Source organism: Fundulus heteroclitus, chromosome 12 (assembly GCF_011125445.2).
Source record: "Fundulus heteroclitus isolate FHET01 chromosome 12, MU-UCD_Fhet_4.1, whole genome shotgun sequence".
NCBI classification, from domain to species: Eukaryota; Metazoa; Chordata; class Actinopteri; order Cyprinodontiformes; family Fundulidae; genus Fundulus; species Fundulus heteroclitus.
In genome coordinates this window covers 28,515,400-28,533,049 of record NC_046372.1, presented here as the reverse complement: position 1 = coordinate 28,533,049, position 17,650 = coordinate 28,515,400, and the positions used below count along the sequence as shown (strand labels likewise).

The window sequence follows — 17,650 nt, the reverse complement described above, 5'->3', positions numbered from 1 at the left end:
TGCTATTATAATTTATTAATAGATCTTTCAAACTCAAATGGTAGCTATAACAAATTTAATTCAAATGGTTGTGATCCAAGGGCTATGAGCCTGTAATAATTAACACTAACAATGTTTTTATTAATTAACAGTTATAAACTTATTTACGCTGGAAAATTGTGATCTGACCAGTTGTTGACCGATTAAACTTATCCAGCAAACGTTGATAACTTAAATTATAATTGTAATTGGAGTTTAAATCCTTCCTTCCTTACCACAAACCAATGCAAATGTCTCAGTTTATTCAGTTATTAACTCAAAAAGGAGGTACTTCTTTTGCTCTTAGAGACAATTCAACTTCTGGACCAAAATAACCACAAACATCTATTATTTCACAAGTTATTTATTAAACTAATAATTCCTTGTTACAGCAAATATTCTACTTAATAAAACACTAGGAAACACTACTCGCTACTTAAAAGAACATGCAAAGTAAATAAATGAAAATAAAACGAGTCAAAATTGGATTAAATGAGAGGTATAAATCAATTCACAGTTAAGACTGATTGACATCACATTCAAGAAGTCAGCGCTTTGACATAGCAGCATTGAGAGATATGGGCTAAAATAGCTTTGAGATTGCACAACTGGAGAACCGAAACAGACCTGAATCCAGATGGGGAACGCCTCTGTACTGCACAACTAGTCGCTAGCAAACATGCACGATGGCTTTCCACTCCTCCTGTTATCAATGACACGGTCAGTGACAGCTAACTGATGTTACTCCACAACAAGCTAGGCTAACCGTTTTGAGCTACCTTGCTCCCTTCCAAGATGGTGACTATGACGACATATGACCTACGGCTTTGCGTGGTACGTAAGGGGGCGGCCCTAATGATGTATCTAATGCGCCCTGCCTAGTGCGGGTGGACTCTAAGTACGAGGTGGTCTTACTCCAAACAAAAGACTTAAAAAAAAATGTGGGAAACTGATCATGGACAAAGGAAGAAAACATGAAGAACAGGGGAAGAAGGAGAGCTTTGAATGCGTCTGTGAGCGCGGCAGCTTATCAACAAACCAAACCAACACAGCAGAATCACTTAATTTCATGCACAATATTAGAGATATTAAGTTAAACAAACTCCCTTTCGGAGTAATCAAGCATTAAACTATTTCCTAATAGGTTCTGCCCAGGCACAAAATATCACCTTATGGGTGAAAAAGAGAAATAAAAAAAACCCGGTGTCGCCTCAGTGAGGAAATCCTGGCATAGCCCTGGGTCCGGGGTTTTCCGAGCGGAGGCAATGGGTCCCTCGCCGTGAAGAGCAGGAACAAAAAAAAAAAACACCAAGTTTTCGGGCGCTCTCCGACGCTTTGTTTGGCCAGTAGTATCAAAATTTAATTCAAGTAGTTTAAAGTCGGCGACCTCCTGTGTAGAAATACAGGAGAATGTTGGTTCAGCAAATTCTCGGACCAGCGAGAAATTGAACCACGTGCGGGAAAGCCTAACGTGAAAATAGCTGTTATGTCTTCCCAGTTGGCGGCTCGCCAGTGAAGAAGACAGAGTATTGTCCATCTTTGCCTTTTATGTCATGTCCATAACAACGAGATAAGGTTTTCTGTGGGATGCTCCCATAGACTCTGTTGCATGCTGGGAGCTGTGGTCTGTCACGTAACACTGCACTCCAGAGGAGGGTGGTAGTGTCTGGCTGGGCGTAAGCAGTAGCAGGTCGGTGGCTCCTGTGTAATTTGCTAAGTCTGGTGGAAACGGACAACGCTGAGGATGTCATGATGAATCAGGAGATCCAGTAACAACTCTGGAGCTGACTCCAGCCAGGTACTGGAATCAAATACAAGGTATGATTTGATAATAACGAAAAGGAGAACATGAGCACAGGTACCACTTGGGAGAGCTAACGATTGGACGCCTTCCTTCTGGCTTTTGCCTCCTTAAATGTGCTGGTTGATTGGAGATCAAAAAAAGAAAAGATCAGGAGCACCTGTACCACTGTCCACCTGTCGCGCCCTGCTGGAGAGAGGTTAATCCTCGACCGCACCACTACCAAGGACAGATCAACAACCGCATACCTGCCACACGTGATCCCCCTGAGCAGTTATTCAAAAAGGAACTTTGACGACTTTCTCTTTAAGCGTACACAAAACCTCAACGCCCTCTAGTGTACAGTTCCTACCTTTGTGAAATGGAAAAGGCTGAAAATTGTGAACGACACCTTATATAAACACTGATTATGGCATTATTTGACTTGATTGAGGGATAGTCATGATTATGATAATTAATGTGACAAATAATTCAATATATTAATAAATGTCCTTCCAGCTGTGCTGTTGTCTTGGGTCAGAATACACTGATAGAGGGAAACCCTCTTCCCTCAGTGATGGATCCCCTCATTGGGGGAAGCACATTTTTATTGCTGTCTTTTGCATTGGGTCTTGGTTTAAGACAGCCGCTCCTGTACTGACAAAGATTTACCTGTACATCTCTCGATAATACAGCGAAAAAAAATCACATTTTTCATAATGGTTTGTAGCTGCTGTTATCTTCTTCTCCTCTGTTCTCATTATTTGTCCTTTTATTGTCATTTTTCACATATCTGTCTGCAGAGAATCTATTTTAAAGACAGTACTTCTGAAACTGTGCACGTCCCCAGACAGTCTAAGAAAGGACCTTGTCATATTTCAAGGATCTGCAGGTTTTATTGCTCTCCAGCCTTTCATACTGTGTTTTGATATGCCAGAGATGTCACCTTACAGTAATGGCAATGCTCTAGCATGTGACTCACTTTTCACTTGCCACCACCCAAGACTGAAAAATTATACTTTTGCATATCATAGGATTAATTATGAATGCAAATAATGTGCATATGTTTCCATACAATGAATCAGAAGTGACACAGGTGTTAATTTTGTCAAAATAGATCTGATGATTAATCAAAGACTGCTGAAACAAATGTCACACTTTCTGGGATGTTGAGAGCTCTTTTCAGTCCTGTTTCTTTACAAAATGAGCCAGGTCCAGTTCAGCTCACACTAATGAGGTTGGGCTTATGAGACCTTTCCAGTGCCAGTAATGAGTTAGTTAGTTGTAGTGGGTGGAAATGTACTAACTATAACTTTACCTGTCAAAAAGAGTTGTGTAGGTCCTCTGGACAGGTTCTTCTTTGTTGAAACGTTATATCTCTTCTCCAATAGACTTCTTCAGTCTGAAGAGTGGCCTGTAAACTTAGCCTTATACACAGTACTTGACATATTGGATCAATAAGATTAATGGTGACATTCAAAACATGTTCACATGGAAAAAGTTGGACTATCAGCCTAACAACCAATCATTAGTACTCTGATAGCTGCTCATAGTTTCCATAGGGCTGAGTAATAATTGCATACTTATCATACCCGATGTATAACAGCTTTTTTAAATTTTTCTACCTGGAGTATTGAGATGCATCAGGACTTAACTTTTTCAAGTTGTTCACTAAATACAAAAAAATAATAGCAGTCTGAAAGTTTACCTTTTATCATTCTGTTGTATTTGTACTAAAATTCAGATCTAAACTTTTTTCTAAATGGACTGAATGCAAACACTGAGTTTATGAACAGTCAAGCAATTATTTTCCGTTTAGAAAAGCCGTACTTTGAATGTTGAACTCAATCAAAGTTGGTTATCTAATCCATATTCATGACACCTTGCTGCCTTTTTTCGTTACATGCAGAAGAACACCAGTAAAGTACTCAACATTATTTTGAATTTAAATGAAAATTAAAGTAAACAAATAGGCATGTTCGCACAGAATACCATAATGCATATTTATTTTTACATGCTTAACATCTAAATATGCACATCAAATCATAGGAGCACCTGCATTAGGGACAACAACGAAGAAACAACTAGAGAGCACACAGCAATGTATTTTTGCGTCAAAATAAATAATCTGACCACAGTCAGAGTTTGACATAACAGAAAGGGTTTCACCAAAGTAAGACAATAGTGAAAAGTGTATAAGAGAAAAGGGTTCCTTAAAGCTGTTAGTTAAAAAATAAAAACAAGAAAACTTATTACAGCTAAACCATATTTCATTTCACAAATATCTCTGAAATTATTCAGTTCTGGTTAGTTACATAATGCTAATTCACTATGAAAATAAAAAAAATGGTCCTACAGTACTTTATGTGAAAGACTACACAGAGTTAATGGGAGTATTAGCTGTGTTATTGGCCTTGTCTCAGAGGAAAAAGTATTAATTATTTATTAAGACAGCTCCTTCAGGAGCTTTGTCCTGGAAGGAAGTTTGTTTAGACACAAAAAGTGGACTTTGCATACTTTCAATGAAAAAAAAACAGAAAATATAAAGTGAGTGATTGAGCTTTGAGTAGAAATTGTCAGTAGTCCATGTCCTCCAGCTGCACAAGCATGTAACAGCATAACTATAGAAATTGTTCAAGAAAGCCCCCATGTCACTCTAGCAATGAGAAAGGATTTAGGCCTTGTCTTAAAAATGAAGGACACAGGAGCTGGTTCCGCAGTAAAAGTCTTATGATCTGCCTCCCATTATGCTTTTAGAAATTCTAAAAGTCACCAGTAAACGTGTTGTCAGAGAGTGAAGTGTTGTACTTGGAACATACTGAATAATACATCATTAACATAAGATACCATTTGGTTATTAAAAGTTGTTAATGAAGAACACGTTGAAGTTTTAATTTTTTCCGTAAAAGGGAACTGGTGAAACTAGAATTTAAAATTGGAGAACTATTAGCTCTCCTTTTAACTTTTACCAGCACTTTCACAGAATTTTAGATCTGCCGAAAGCTTTTTACTTAATTATTTGGGTCTCATGATAAAAAATAATTACAAAAGTCCAGTATGAAACTAATAATAAAATATAAATTGTATCAAGTTTATAATTATTTAGTGTAAAATGTATCTGCAATATTTGTACACACTATAAATCACAAAAGACTAAAGAAATACACATCTACTTTTTCAGAGGCAATAATTTGTGCCTAAGAAAAATCTTTGAAGGAAAAAAATAACAAAGGTAATAATTTGACTTCCTGTGAAAATTGCACTTCTTTGCAGCACTGTGTGCTACACCTTTAAAGTTTTACTCAATTCCCACTAGAGCAGGGGTGTCAAACTCATTTTGGTTTAAGGGCCGCATACAGCTTAATCTGATCTCAAGAGGGCCACATGAGTAAACATATTGCAAGATTAAATAGAACTAATAAAGTGGACTTGTTGTTGATTTTTAAATTAAATGGATTTCACTTTTACATAATATATGATGAATCACCTCAGCGTTTTTAAGAAAAGTATGTGCAATTTCAACAATACTTTTACTCAGTTAAACATTTACTTAAGTGCATTATGCATAAGAACTGATCACAGTGATTGTACAATGTTGAAAAACATTTAGTCACATTTTTTGGAACTTAAAAACTCTGTCCTGCATGACAAAATACATCAAACAGATACAAATTAAGAAATTATTTAAAATAAATTTTCCACATCTGAAGCTCAGTGCTACCATCTGCTGATTAAAACACCCTTGTGGACAATATAGGAACTGCAGATTTTCAATTAAATGAAGTACATGTTTTTTCAATAATTGTTTTATCATTCTCTTCCTTTTATCTCCTCTTTCTTTCACTTTTTATTTTTTCTTCTTGTTTTTTCTTACCTCTCCTACCTTCCCATTGTAGTGTCCATATCATTTGAGATATTCCCCACATGAATCATAATAAAACTATTCACATTCGTAAATCAAGCGGAGCACTATGGCAAAAGCCGTACTGCTCCACTTCTAAAAGTCAAATCTGATTAGCTCTTTTTGGCATTAAGACAACAATTCTTATTGCCACATTGCCAGACAGGACACTGGGGAAAATATATATATATATATATATTGTTGAATAATGATATATATATTTGAAGGAAATACTCTAAAATAAAGTCAAAATATGTAAATGCCAGTCTTCAGCACCTGTTTGGGTTTATCCCACTGCTTTTCTATTTGACACCAGACTGAATTCAACTTTTCAATTCAATTCAATTAAATTTTATTTATATAGCGCCAAATCATGAAACATGTCATCTCAAGGCACTTTACAAAATCAAGTTCAATCATATTATACAGATTGGGTCAGATTATACAGATTGGTCAAAAATGTCCTATATAAGGAAACCAGTTGATTGCATCAAAGTCCCGACAAGCAGCATTCACTCCTGGGGAACCGTAGAGCCACAGGGAGAGTCGTCTGCATTGTACATGGCTTTGCTGCAATCCCTCATACTGAGCAAGCATGAAGCGACAGTGGGAAGAAAAACTCCCCTTTAACGGGAAGGAAAACCTCCGGCAGAACCGGGCTCGGTATGAATGGCCATCTGCCTCGACCGACTGGGGTTACAGAAGACAGAGCAGAGACACAACAAGAGAGACAAAAAAGCACAGAAGCACACATTGATCTAGTAATCTGTTCTACATTAGATGGTAGTAGCGGGTGAGCCGTCTTCTCTGGATGATGTCACAGTTAACAGAACGCCAGGACAGGTGTACCTACTATGAAGAAAGAGAGAGAGAGCAAAAAGTTAAAAGCTGAAATGACGACAGTCATTTCAATGTAATACAATGCAAAACTGGAGAACAGTAGACTGAAGAACAGTAGAAATCAGTAGAGTGAGAAAATTAGACCCTGATGTCCTCCAGCAGCCTAGGCCTATCACAGCACAACTATAGAGATAGCTTAGGGTAACATGAGCCACTCTAACTATAAGCTTTGTCAAAAAGGAAAGTTTTAAGATTAGTCTTAAAAATAGATAGGGTGTCTGCCTCACGGACCAAAACTGGGAGTTGGTTCCACAGGAGAGGAGCCTGATAGCTAAAGGATCTGCCTCCCATTCTACTTTTAGAGACTCTAGGAACCACCAGCAGACCTGCTGTCTGAGAGCGAAGTGCTCTGTTAGGAACATACGGGGTAATCAGAGCTCTGATATATGATGGAGCTTAATTATTAAGGGCTTTATACGTTAGAAGGAGAATTTTAAATTCTATTCTTAATTTAACAGGAAGCCAATGAAGGGAAGCTAAAATTGGAGAAATATGATCCCTCTTGTTGATTTTCATCAGAACTCTTGCCACAGCATTTTGGATCAGCTGAAGACTTCGAACTGCATTTTGTGGACTTCCTGATAGTAAAGAATTGCAATAGTCCAGCCTTGAAGTAACAAATGCATGGACTAGTTTTTCAGCATCACCCCTGGACAGAATGTTTCTAATTTTGGCGATATTCCGGAGGTGAAAAAAGGAACCTCTGGAAACCTGTTTAATATGGGATTTAAATGACATGTCTTGGTCGAAAACAACACCAAGATTTTTAACTTTATTACCAGAGGCCAAGTTAATGCCATCCAGATTAAGTGATTGATTAAGAACTTTATTTTTTGAAGACTCTGGCTCAAAGATTACAACTTCTGTCTTGTCAGAATTTAAATGCAGGAAATTTAAAGTCATCAAGACATGACTTCAGTCGAAGTAACTGATTGGATTCATCAGGATTTATGGATAAATATAGCTGAGTGTCATCAGCATAACAGTGGAAATTAATCCCATGCTGTCTGATAATTTTGCCAAACGGAAGCATAAATATAGTAAATAGAATTGGTCCAAGGACTGAACCCTGTGGTACTCCACAAGTGACCCTAGAGTTTGAGGAAGATTTATTATTAACATGGACAAACAGGAACCTGTCCGACAGATAAGATTTAAACCAGCCTAATGCTTTTCCCTTAATCCCTACAGTATGCTCAAGTCTTTGTAGGAGAATATCGTGATCAACTGTATCAAATGCAGCACTGAGATCTAACAGGACAAGTATAGACACAAGTCCATTATCTGAGGCCATGATAATATCATTGGTGACCTTCACCAGAGCTGTTTCAGTGCTATGATGAGCTCTAAAGCCTGACTGAAACTCCTCAAGTAGGTCATTACTTTGTAAATGTTCACATAGTTGATTAGCAACTACTTTCTCAAGAATTTTAGATAAGAAAAGAAGATTAGATATAGGTCTGTAATTCACTAACTCATCTTGATCGAGAGATGGTTTCTTAAGTAAAGGTTTAATAACAGCTACTTTAAAAGCCTGTGGTACATATCCATTTACCAAGGATAGATTAATCATGTCTAAAATAGGACCACTGATCAGAGGGAATACCTCCTAAAACAACTTGGTTGGGATTGGGTCTAACATACAGGTAGAAGGTTTAGATGAAGCTAAAATTTTAGATAGCTCAGAAAGCTCTACTGCTTTTAAACAGTTCAGACACTGCGCAGGTTCTAAGGATTCCTCCAATGCTTCCTCACTTACTGAGGACGAGGTAATCATGTTTGGGAGGATGCCAATTATTTTATTTCTAATGGAATCAATTTTATTTATGAAGAATCCCATAAAATTATTACTGCTAAGAGCTAAGGGAATGTATGGATCAACAGAGCTGTGGCTCTGGGTAAGTTTGGCAACTGTACTGAAGAGAAATCTAGGATTATTCTTATTCTCCTCAATTAATGATGAAAAATATGCTGCTCTAACTCTGCAAAGGGTCTTGTTATACAACAATAGACTGTCCCTCCAGATTAGGTAGGATTCCTCTTGGTGTGTAGAGCGCCATTTTCTCTCCAATTTCCTAACATTGTGCTTCAAGGAACGCAGCTCTGAATTAAACCAAGGAGCCAGCTTCCTGTGAATAATCACCTTCTTTTTCAAGGGAGCTACATTGTCTAATACAGAACACAATGACGAAGTCATACCGTTTACAAAGACATCTATTTGTGAATTGGAAGAAACAACATTGCTGCCATCTACAGGGCATTTCTGCAATACGGAGGATATTAAAAATGGGACAGACTCTTTAAGTTGTGATACAGCATTATCCGATAAATATACTATAATACTTATTATCTACTATAATGGAACTCTCTTTTGGGGGTGGAGAACTCAGTTAGATTAAACTCAAATGTTATTTAAAAATGGTCAGATAGGACAGGGTTGTGAGGAAATACTGTTAATTCTTCACAATCGATGCCATATGTCAGCACAAGGTCTAAAGTATGGAGCCAAGAGTGCGTCGGTTTATGCACATTTTGAGCAAAACCAATTGAATCTAGGATAGTTTTAAAGGCTACACTAAGGTTATCACATTCTGTGTCAACATGGATGTTAAAATCACCCACTATAATAACCTTATCAGTATTTAACACCAAATCAGATAAGAAATCTGACAACTCATCCAAAAACTGAGAGTAAGGGTCTGGTGGGCGATACAAAATAACAAACAGAAGAGGTTTTATTGCTTTGCAGTTTGGATGAGGGAAACTGAGGGTTAAATGTTCAAAAGAAATGTAGTTATTAATTGGCCTGGGACTAATTAATAAATCAGACTGAAAGATGGTTGCCACTCCTCCTCCTCTTCCCACAGATCTGGGAATGTGGAAATTTGAATAATTGGAGGGAGTTGACTCATTTATACTAACGTAGTCCTCTTTTAGCCAGGTTTCTGTGAGACAAAACAAATCAATCTGTTTATCAGAAATCAATTCGTTAACTAACAAAGTCTTTGGAGGGAGAGACCTTATATTTAATAGACCACATATAATTGTTTTATTTTTAGGTTCAAGGTGAAGCGTATTGATTTTTATTAGGTTTTTATGATTTGTTCCTTTTAGATAAGTTTTTGATCTGTTAAGTTTTGGCCGTGGGAAAGACACCGTCTCAATAGGATTATGGATGGGTAACAGTACAGAAGCTGCAAAGAGGTGTGTTAAACTACGGCTCTGCTTCCTGGTCTGGACCCTGGGTTGTCAGCATTTAGGAGAACTAATAAATCATATGGTTTTGTCTTATGTAATATTTTAAATTTTCAATAAACATTTCGGGGTTCTCCTTAACTGTAAGCCATAATCATAAACTTAAGAGAAAGAGATCCTTGAAATAAATTACTCTGTGTGTCAGGAATCCATATGTTTGAGTTTTTGATTGAAATAAATTAACTCAGCTCATATCCACTGTTATTTAAGCTGAGACAGAAACAAGTGAAGAAAATCAATTTTGACCTGAAATATAAATAATAGCAATCAAGTTGTATTTTATCAAAAATAATATGATGAAAAGGACTAAATAAAAGCTGACACCTTTTGTTTCCCGTTCCAACTATTAAGGTGCTGCTTCCAGCTGTTTCACTTTAACAATTTCCATGCATAGGAAAAACTGATGGTGTGCAAATGTTAATGCATTGGCAAGGATGCATTTCTCTGAATTCTCAGGCTGGCTGTGTTAGAACTGAATCTCTGATTGGTTGTGGCTCATTCATTAGCTGCTGAGGCACAAGATCTTGAGGTAACAAAGAAATGAGGCAAGAAATTCTCCAAGAACACTTGACCTTGCCAAATCTAACTCTACGTCTACAAACTTAAATATTTTATTTTCTCAGATTTTACTAGTTGTAGGTGTTTGTGTCATATAAACCTTTTTTTTACTGTTTCATTCCAAGCATTTATTTCCAAACAATGATAAATTATCACAATATCAAAAATACCGTTTTCAGACTTTAGCGCAGTTTTGAAAAATTGATGATACATTAGGGATTGTAACTTTTGCTATTTGTCCTTTTTTTTTTTTTTTTACTGTTGGCTCCATGAATAATATCAATATGTTTAAAGTATGATTCTTTATGAGGCTGAAACTGCATCTAGTGACAGATGTAGAAAACGCTGTGATGAATTTTGGAATATTTTAAACACCACTTTTATCATTGTAGCAGAAATACTACAAAGCATCATGATGATACGTCTGCCTACATCGTGCATCCCTATTTCAGAAGCATTCAGAAATCAATATTTGCTGGAATAAATCTGTCTCTTAGTCAAACTATTCATGTGTCCTGACATGCTCTCCACCAGTCACCAGGTTGTTTTTTGGTTTAGGTTATAACCTAATCAGCACCTTTATGAAGTAGAATGATGTGTGATTGTGCTGGAATTCAACACACAGAAATGGCTGCCATAGAATGTTTTTGATTAACCAAAAAATTGCTGCGGTCTCTTAAATTTTTTCAGAGCTGTAATTTGGCCAGAAGCAGAAAAGGTAGAGAAAACTAACTCTATTTTACCCTCTTTTCCAGGTTTTCCAGGGGAATTTTGACAACGACACACACAGAAAGAACGTGATAGATCCCCCAATCTATGCTCGGTTTGTCCGGATCCTGCCCTGGTCGTGGTATGGCAGGATCACTTTGCGTGTAGAAATATTAGGATGCACAGAGCAAGAGTGATGTCCCTTCCCTCTACACATTTCTGCCCATAATCCCCCTCTCCTTTGGAATACTGGAGTTTATCATGCAGTTCTTCAGAAATAAACTGTTCAACCTGTAAAAAGAAATTGATTTCCAATATTTTTCTTCAAGGAAAACGCATTAAACAAGTTGTGGTGGGGTCTTGTTAGTTCTTTTGTACAATGATTTCAAACCTGCCCCTCTGTTTTTCTTTTGTCTTTTAGTTTCTTATTTAAAAGTGTGATCTGATCTTTGTCTTTTTATTCCTCTCAAAAATTGCCATCCTGTTTGGAATGAACTTCTGTAACATATATGGTGGGGGTTAGGAGTCAGAAAGGGGGTCTCCCTGTGGTTTTCTGTGGAAGCTATTGTACAGTGTCACTTTTTAACAAAGATGTTAAATCTGTCTGTAGTGCTTCATGGGACATTATTATCCAACTTTGTATCATGACTAAATGGTCAAAGGTACTGTGTAGAAATAAAACATAATGGAACATGTTTTTAATTTCATAACTGAACCCCACTCAAGCCACGATTTCCCTCAAAGGAACACATGGATCACAGTAATATCAATACTCTTGTATTATATGTAAAAGATTAAGAAGCTGCATGGTGCGTGAATTATAAATGCATATTATGATAAATCGTGAAAAAACCTTCAGCCCTGAAAGCAAATAGCTTTGAATTAGGGACTTATTTTTATGTGCATTTTTAAATTGTTCTGTTACACTTCTAAAGATGAGTAATTTGTTAGGCAAAAAACAAACATTGCAGTTCAAAAGTTTTACTGCGTTACTGACACTGAAGCTTACAGGCTTTATTTATCAGATTTATTGTTCTCTATGTCCGATTGTAGCTGGTCTTTTCTAAAACGTTAGCCTTTTTGTTCATTCCTTTTTTTCTACTTGATTGTCAAATTTATGAAATATGTTCTAATGTCCTCTTCTTGTCTTGGAGACCTAAGATCAATTGATTCAAAAGCTCAGGATAGATATCATTCAAAATACTCCCACATGTGTAAAATCTATTTCCACTTTAGCTTACAACAAACCTACCGTCCACAGAAAATTGCAGATGTATGAAAAGAACTACTTAAGTCATCATCATAATGTATATACTTCAAATACATTTTTGTATGTCTTATAATTAAAAATTAATAAATTTCCTCATTTTCAAAAGAAAACAAATGAAGACCGTGTTAATAAAAGTGTTTCATTTGCTCCAACATTGACAATGATCTATGTCAACAATAGAGAACTCTAGTGTTCATTGCAGGGTACCTAAGTATTAAAGTTTTGTGTTGAAAACTATACCGTTATGTAAAGTAATGCTTGCGGGATGCTAAACTACATAGACTAATAGGAGTTAAAGACATGTCGTGACACCAGTCATGTCAAAACCTTATACCTCTGTCGTACTATTTTGTATCTGCCTAGCATTTTACCAAGGATACCCTGCTTTAAGTAAATAATGTTGCAGCATCACTTTTCCATACATCTGGGACCGTGGCATAGGCTATGTGATGTCCAGCTAAGAATGGCTCCCTTGGATTTCACAGCGAATCATACCACACAGAGGTAGTAAATTGCAACAGTGAATGACTATTATTACTCAATCACATGCTCTGCTGTGCAGACATTCAGTCTGCCTTAAAGAAAAGTCACCCACCTTAGCAGACTGAGTGATAGTAGAGGTTTGAACGTCAGGGCATCCAACGTGTTTTTTTTTTATTACTTCAGCAAACAATTATTTTACCAATTTTGGGCATTGTCTATGGAGCATTGAGATTTAATTCCAATATGGGTTGGCAATCATTAAACGTAGTTAAAAAAAAAAAAAAAAAAACAAGATGGTGGTATCACTCTGTGCCAATGTAGTATTGCATTGTAAAATGTATGCACTTCATCCCAACAAACATACACTATACACAATGGTGGGTCACTATACTCAACACGCATACTTAATAGATTGGAGAAAGCTTGATTTTTCTGAAACTGATCTTCACCTCTTCACTTTTTGACTGGTATAACAATCCCAAATTTATTTTGCGACAGCATATATAGGTCAAGAAAAGAATGTGTGTGAAGGCTACTTTACATCTATCCATTCTTCTATGCACACATCAGATTTTCTGTTTGGCTATAGAAAATTAAAAAATATTGTGCTGTCTAAATCTCACAAACTATTTAGCAGTGAAACTTTGGTCTCTTAACTTATTTATGGTTGTTCCAAAATTATTGAGGGCTACATTAAGAATAGTGCCACATCTGTTTTTATATTTGGTCCTTCATTTGAAGCTCGCCAGCTTTCAGTCTCTCAACAGACAAATAATTTTATATTATTTTTATCAGTATAGAATTTATTTGGGTTTGCAATTAAAATAACCTTAATAAATCAGAAGGAATCAGGCTCAAGGTTGACAAACCTGATACTTCCATGTTTTTCGTAAAAGCTCTAATGACCATATTTGTTCGCATTTGTTCATCCAAATAACCTGAAAGTAAAAATTGGCTTCAAACATTTTCCTACTGAAGTCTTCTCTAAAATAATCAGAGGGCAAGAGGAAAATATTTTTTTAAAATATTGAGTTGTTTTGTACCAGGGCATCTTTTCAAATAAATACAATCCACAAGTAAAGTTTTTTTTTTTAATAAACTGGAGAAGTGGAACTGATCTTTTCATACACAGTATATAAGACACTTGTGTATGTGATAACATAGTAATCTTTAATGGTGGTGATATGAGAGGAATGTCTTTGAGCAATTCACTCGTGTAAGTTACACTGAACGCATTTGCTGTAGATTATCATTGTGTGAAAACTGTTCTTGGTGTGAATCTGTGACTGCCACTCTGTAGGTTTCTGGACACAGAATAAACAAATGAATTGTAACTCACAATTTTTTTTTTGTCTACTTAGATTGTGACCCTTAAATGCTTTATTGCCAAATAACTCTATTGTGGCCAAGATCTGCACTGATTAATCTTTGTAGATGGCTTTCCTATGAGCATGTATGACAGAGCAGGGCTGCTACAAAGTTTTCAGGATGCTTGCATGATGTACAAATAAATCAGTACAGTATAACAAAGATGTCCACACGGCACATTTTCTTTCTTTCTATATATCTGCAGTGTGATTCCTTTTACTTTACACCTGTCAGTTTGTCTTGTGCATTGTAAAACTTCATTAAACATGTCCCAAATGGAAGCAAAATGAAAAGCCATGCTGTCTTCATATTCTGTGTCATCGGTTCACAAATTGTTCTCTAGCTCCTCCATCGCCATCGAGAAAAGGTAACAGTTTGAACACAGGTTTGGTTTAAGCCTACATAGATGGGGGAGATATTCTGTAAAAAATATGTTGCTTCAAATGAACGCTCTTTCAGTTTGACAAATAAAAACATATGTGTGAAAATTGTGTTGACTCTTCTTTTAACTTTGATAATGGATATTGTCATCTATTTAGTAAAGTGCTTTGAAAACATATTCAAACCTCTTGAAGTTTTATATATTTTGACATGTTGGAACAATAAATTGTCATGTCATTTATTGGAATTTTCTCTGATAGGCCGCAGATAGAGGTTTTTAAAATGTTTAAAAATAAAAATCAGAAAATCCCCACTTCAGTAAATTACCTTAAAATAGATTTTAATGCAGCTAACTGTAATCTGAAGTAGTCTTATTAGTAAATAGATCCTAGTTGTTTTTATTCTCAGTATACTAGAGATACTGCAGATCTTTGAAGAACTCAGAAGTTTATTACAGAACATTAGTGAACAACAGCATCACAGAGACCAAGGAACACAGCACACTGACCAGACACAAACGTTCATGTGTTTGTTTAAAAGGGGAAATGTATCGATAGTAGAAACAATGATCAGCAACGCTGCTATTGGCTGTTCAGCATGGCCAAAGAATGCCCACAGTTTTTTTCCCCAAACAGAACAAGAGCTTTTAATGGAAGGCTATGCCGAATTTGAGTCATTAATTAAAACGACAGGTAACACCTCAAAATCTGTTAAAGCCAGGAGAGAGGGCTGGCAAAAAGTATCAGACAAATTAATGCGTAAATACTGTCCATGGTAGATATTTCTATCACTTTCTACAGTATGTATTTTTGCTTTTTAATTATTTCATATTTACTTTGTTCTTTTATGTCAGAGCCTCCACGGGACCCACTTGAACATGGGGACAAGTAAAAGTGAAGTACAAGAATATTCTACAAAATGGTAGCCTTTAATTATTATACTTTATTTTAAAAAGCCACTTGTTATGGCAACAGATCCAATATTGGTGTCATTCCTTAAACACTGGAAATAAAGGAAGCTTGCAAACTGGGAATTTTAACAAAAAAATTCTTTATAAAAAATTAAGTAAAAATGCAAATACAAAAATTACTATACATCCGTTTTACAATTCTCTGTGTTTCCTTTTTCAAGTAATACACAGGTTACACTGTCAAAAACTGTATTGCTCTCTGTCTAGATAATCCATCCATAGTTTTTTCTAATACAATATACGGCTCGACAGGAAGCCAACCTTTCAAAATAAAACTAAACTTCACAATAAAATGGCCTGAACAAATCTTCTTACTGAATATGATACAAATAAAAAGAAAACCATCATACAAATAACTTACATATTTTCTATTTATGGCTCTAACACCACTTTTTCCTCTTTTTAAAAGCTACTGTTAAATTGTGTTTGTCTGTTTATAACAGCCACCAGGAAAAATCTCTCTACAATTACACTGTCGCACTGTGCTAAAGGATCCTGTCTATTGCGCAATACATGATTCATTCGAAAAGCTCTGCAAATTATTTTTGCATCTTCCGCAACAGGTTGCTGTCGTAAAAATGGACAAGACGTGGCTACGACAGACTTCCCTATCTCCTCTGCTTATAAAGCTGCGATGTAATCCTGTTTACATGAAATAAGCTTGACAGCTATGACAGCAAGTCCAGAATGACTTTTGAAGAACCAAACAATCCAAGCTCATGCCAAATCGTCAACAATCAAATCCAGCTAACTGAGTTAGCGACGTACGAAGGACAGGCCCCTGTACCGCTACAGCTTCAACCGCTTGTGTCTCAACCTAAAACGGCTTGGGCCAATCACGGTGTTGTCATGATTTGTTCTTGGATGAACCCAGACAGAGCACGCACACACAGAGCTAAAACAGAGAGTTTATTGTAAGGAAGATGAGTAATGGTAAGTGGAACCAGAGATGCAGGACTGAACTGGAGCAGAGGTGTAGATGTGAGCTGGAGCTGGTAAGCAGGACCAGAAGCACGGCAGAGAGGGAACTTGGAGACCAGAGCACAGCAGCAGGATCCATAGCATGGCAGAGAGAGTACTTGGAGACCAGAGCTCAGCAGCAGGATCCACAGCACGGCACCCTGCCAACACACCCATGAGGGGCCCATGCGGGTTGGATGTGGGCTGGTGAGTAGGCCCCAGCTAGTTTTGTCAGTGGGTTCCATGGTGGCCCTTTGTGGGCAAGCCCACATGGGCTGAGGGTGGGTTTCACATGGGCAACCCAGTTTTCACCCACATGGGACCCACACTGGACCCTCGGCTGATTATGGGTCCTTATGTCCTACACTGTATAGCCTTTATTATTACAGGCTATTTAATTTTGGAGTGGGTCATTTTGTGTTATTATTGTAATATGTATTATTTTTTGTGAATGCTGCTTGTGAAGACTTTGATGCAGTCAACTGCGAGTTGCCTCTATGCACTATATAAATGCCATGTCATTGTTCAAGGTTTTTTATTATTTCAAAAGCATAATATGTATTTTACAGATGCATAATATACACAATATGATACAGATTATGAAAGTTTTATACAAGACAAAAAATGGAACGGAAACAAAATGGTCCCATAACAAATTTTCTTCGGCTGAGCGAGAAGTGGATCTAGTGGGAGAAGGAGGGAGATGGACGGACCTGTCTGGCCTGTCTATTGCCTCCCCTGTCCCTTGATCCAATGAGCCATTTTGACACTGCCTCTCCACATCCTTCCTGGTGATCTGGCTGGTTAGGCTGTTCTTCTTTAAAGCTCCTGCAGGAAACATATGCTACGGTCACTTCACATGTGCCAACAACACTCTCAGCAAGGATTGTAAAGTCAACCATGTTGAAGTGATATTCACCAAAAATTGATCACTTTAATATCCCAATTACATTAAATTAAGCTTTCTAGCCAAAAATGGCATTTCAGTAATAACCATAGCCAATAAATGAGTGTAAATTTATCTTGACAAAAGTTACTATATTACAGTTATAAATTATCCATTATGCACTTACCAAATATAACTTCAAACAGCTTTAA

The 17,650-nt window shown here is 36.7% G+C and overlaps 1 protein-coding gene across 2 annotated transcripts in view; it reads left to right on the top strand.

Annotated features, from left to right (window-relative positions):
* The window catches only part of edil3a (EGF-like repeats and discoidin I-like domains 3a), a 185,162-nt gene extending 170,433 nt beyond the window's left edge, over nucleotides 1-14,729 (top strand). For both annotated transcript variants that reach the window (XM_036144398.1, XM_036144399.1), the window contains one exon: nucleotides 11,168-14,729. In XM_036144398.1, the coding sequence (XP_036000291.1) occupies nucleotides 11,168-11,317 (150 nt within the window). In that variant the 3' untranslated portion in view covers nucleotides 11,318-14,729. The remainder of the gene's footprint in view (nucleotides 1-11,167) is intronic.
* Nucleotides 14,730-17,650: the final 2,921 nt, after the last annotated feature.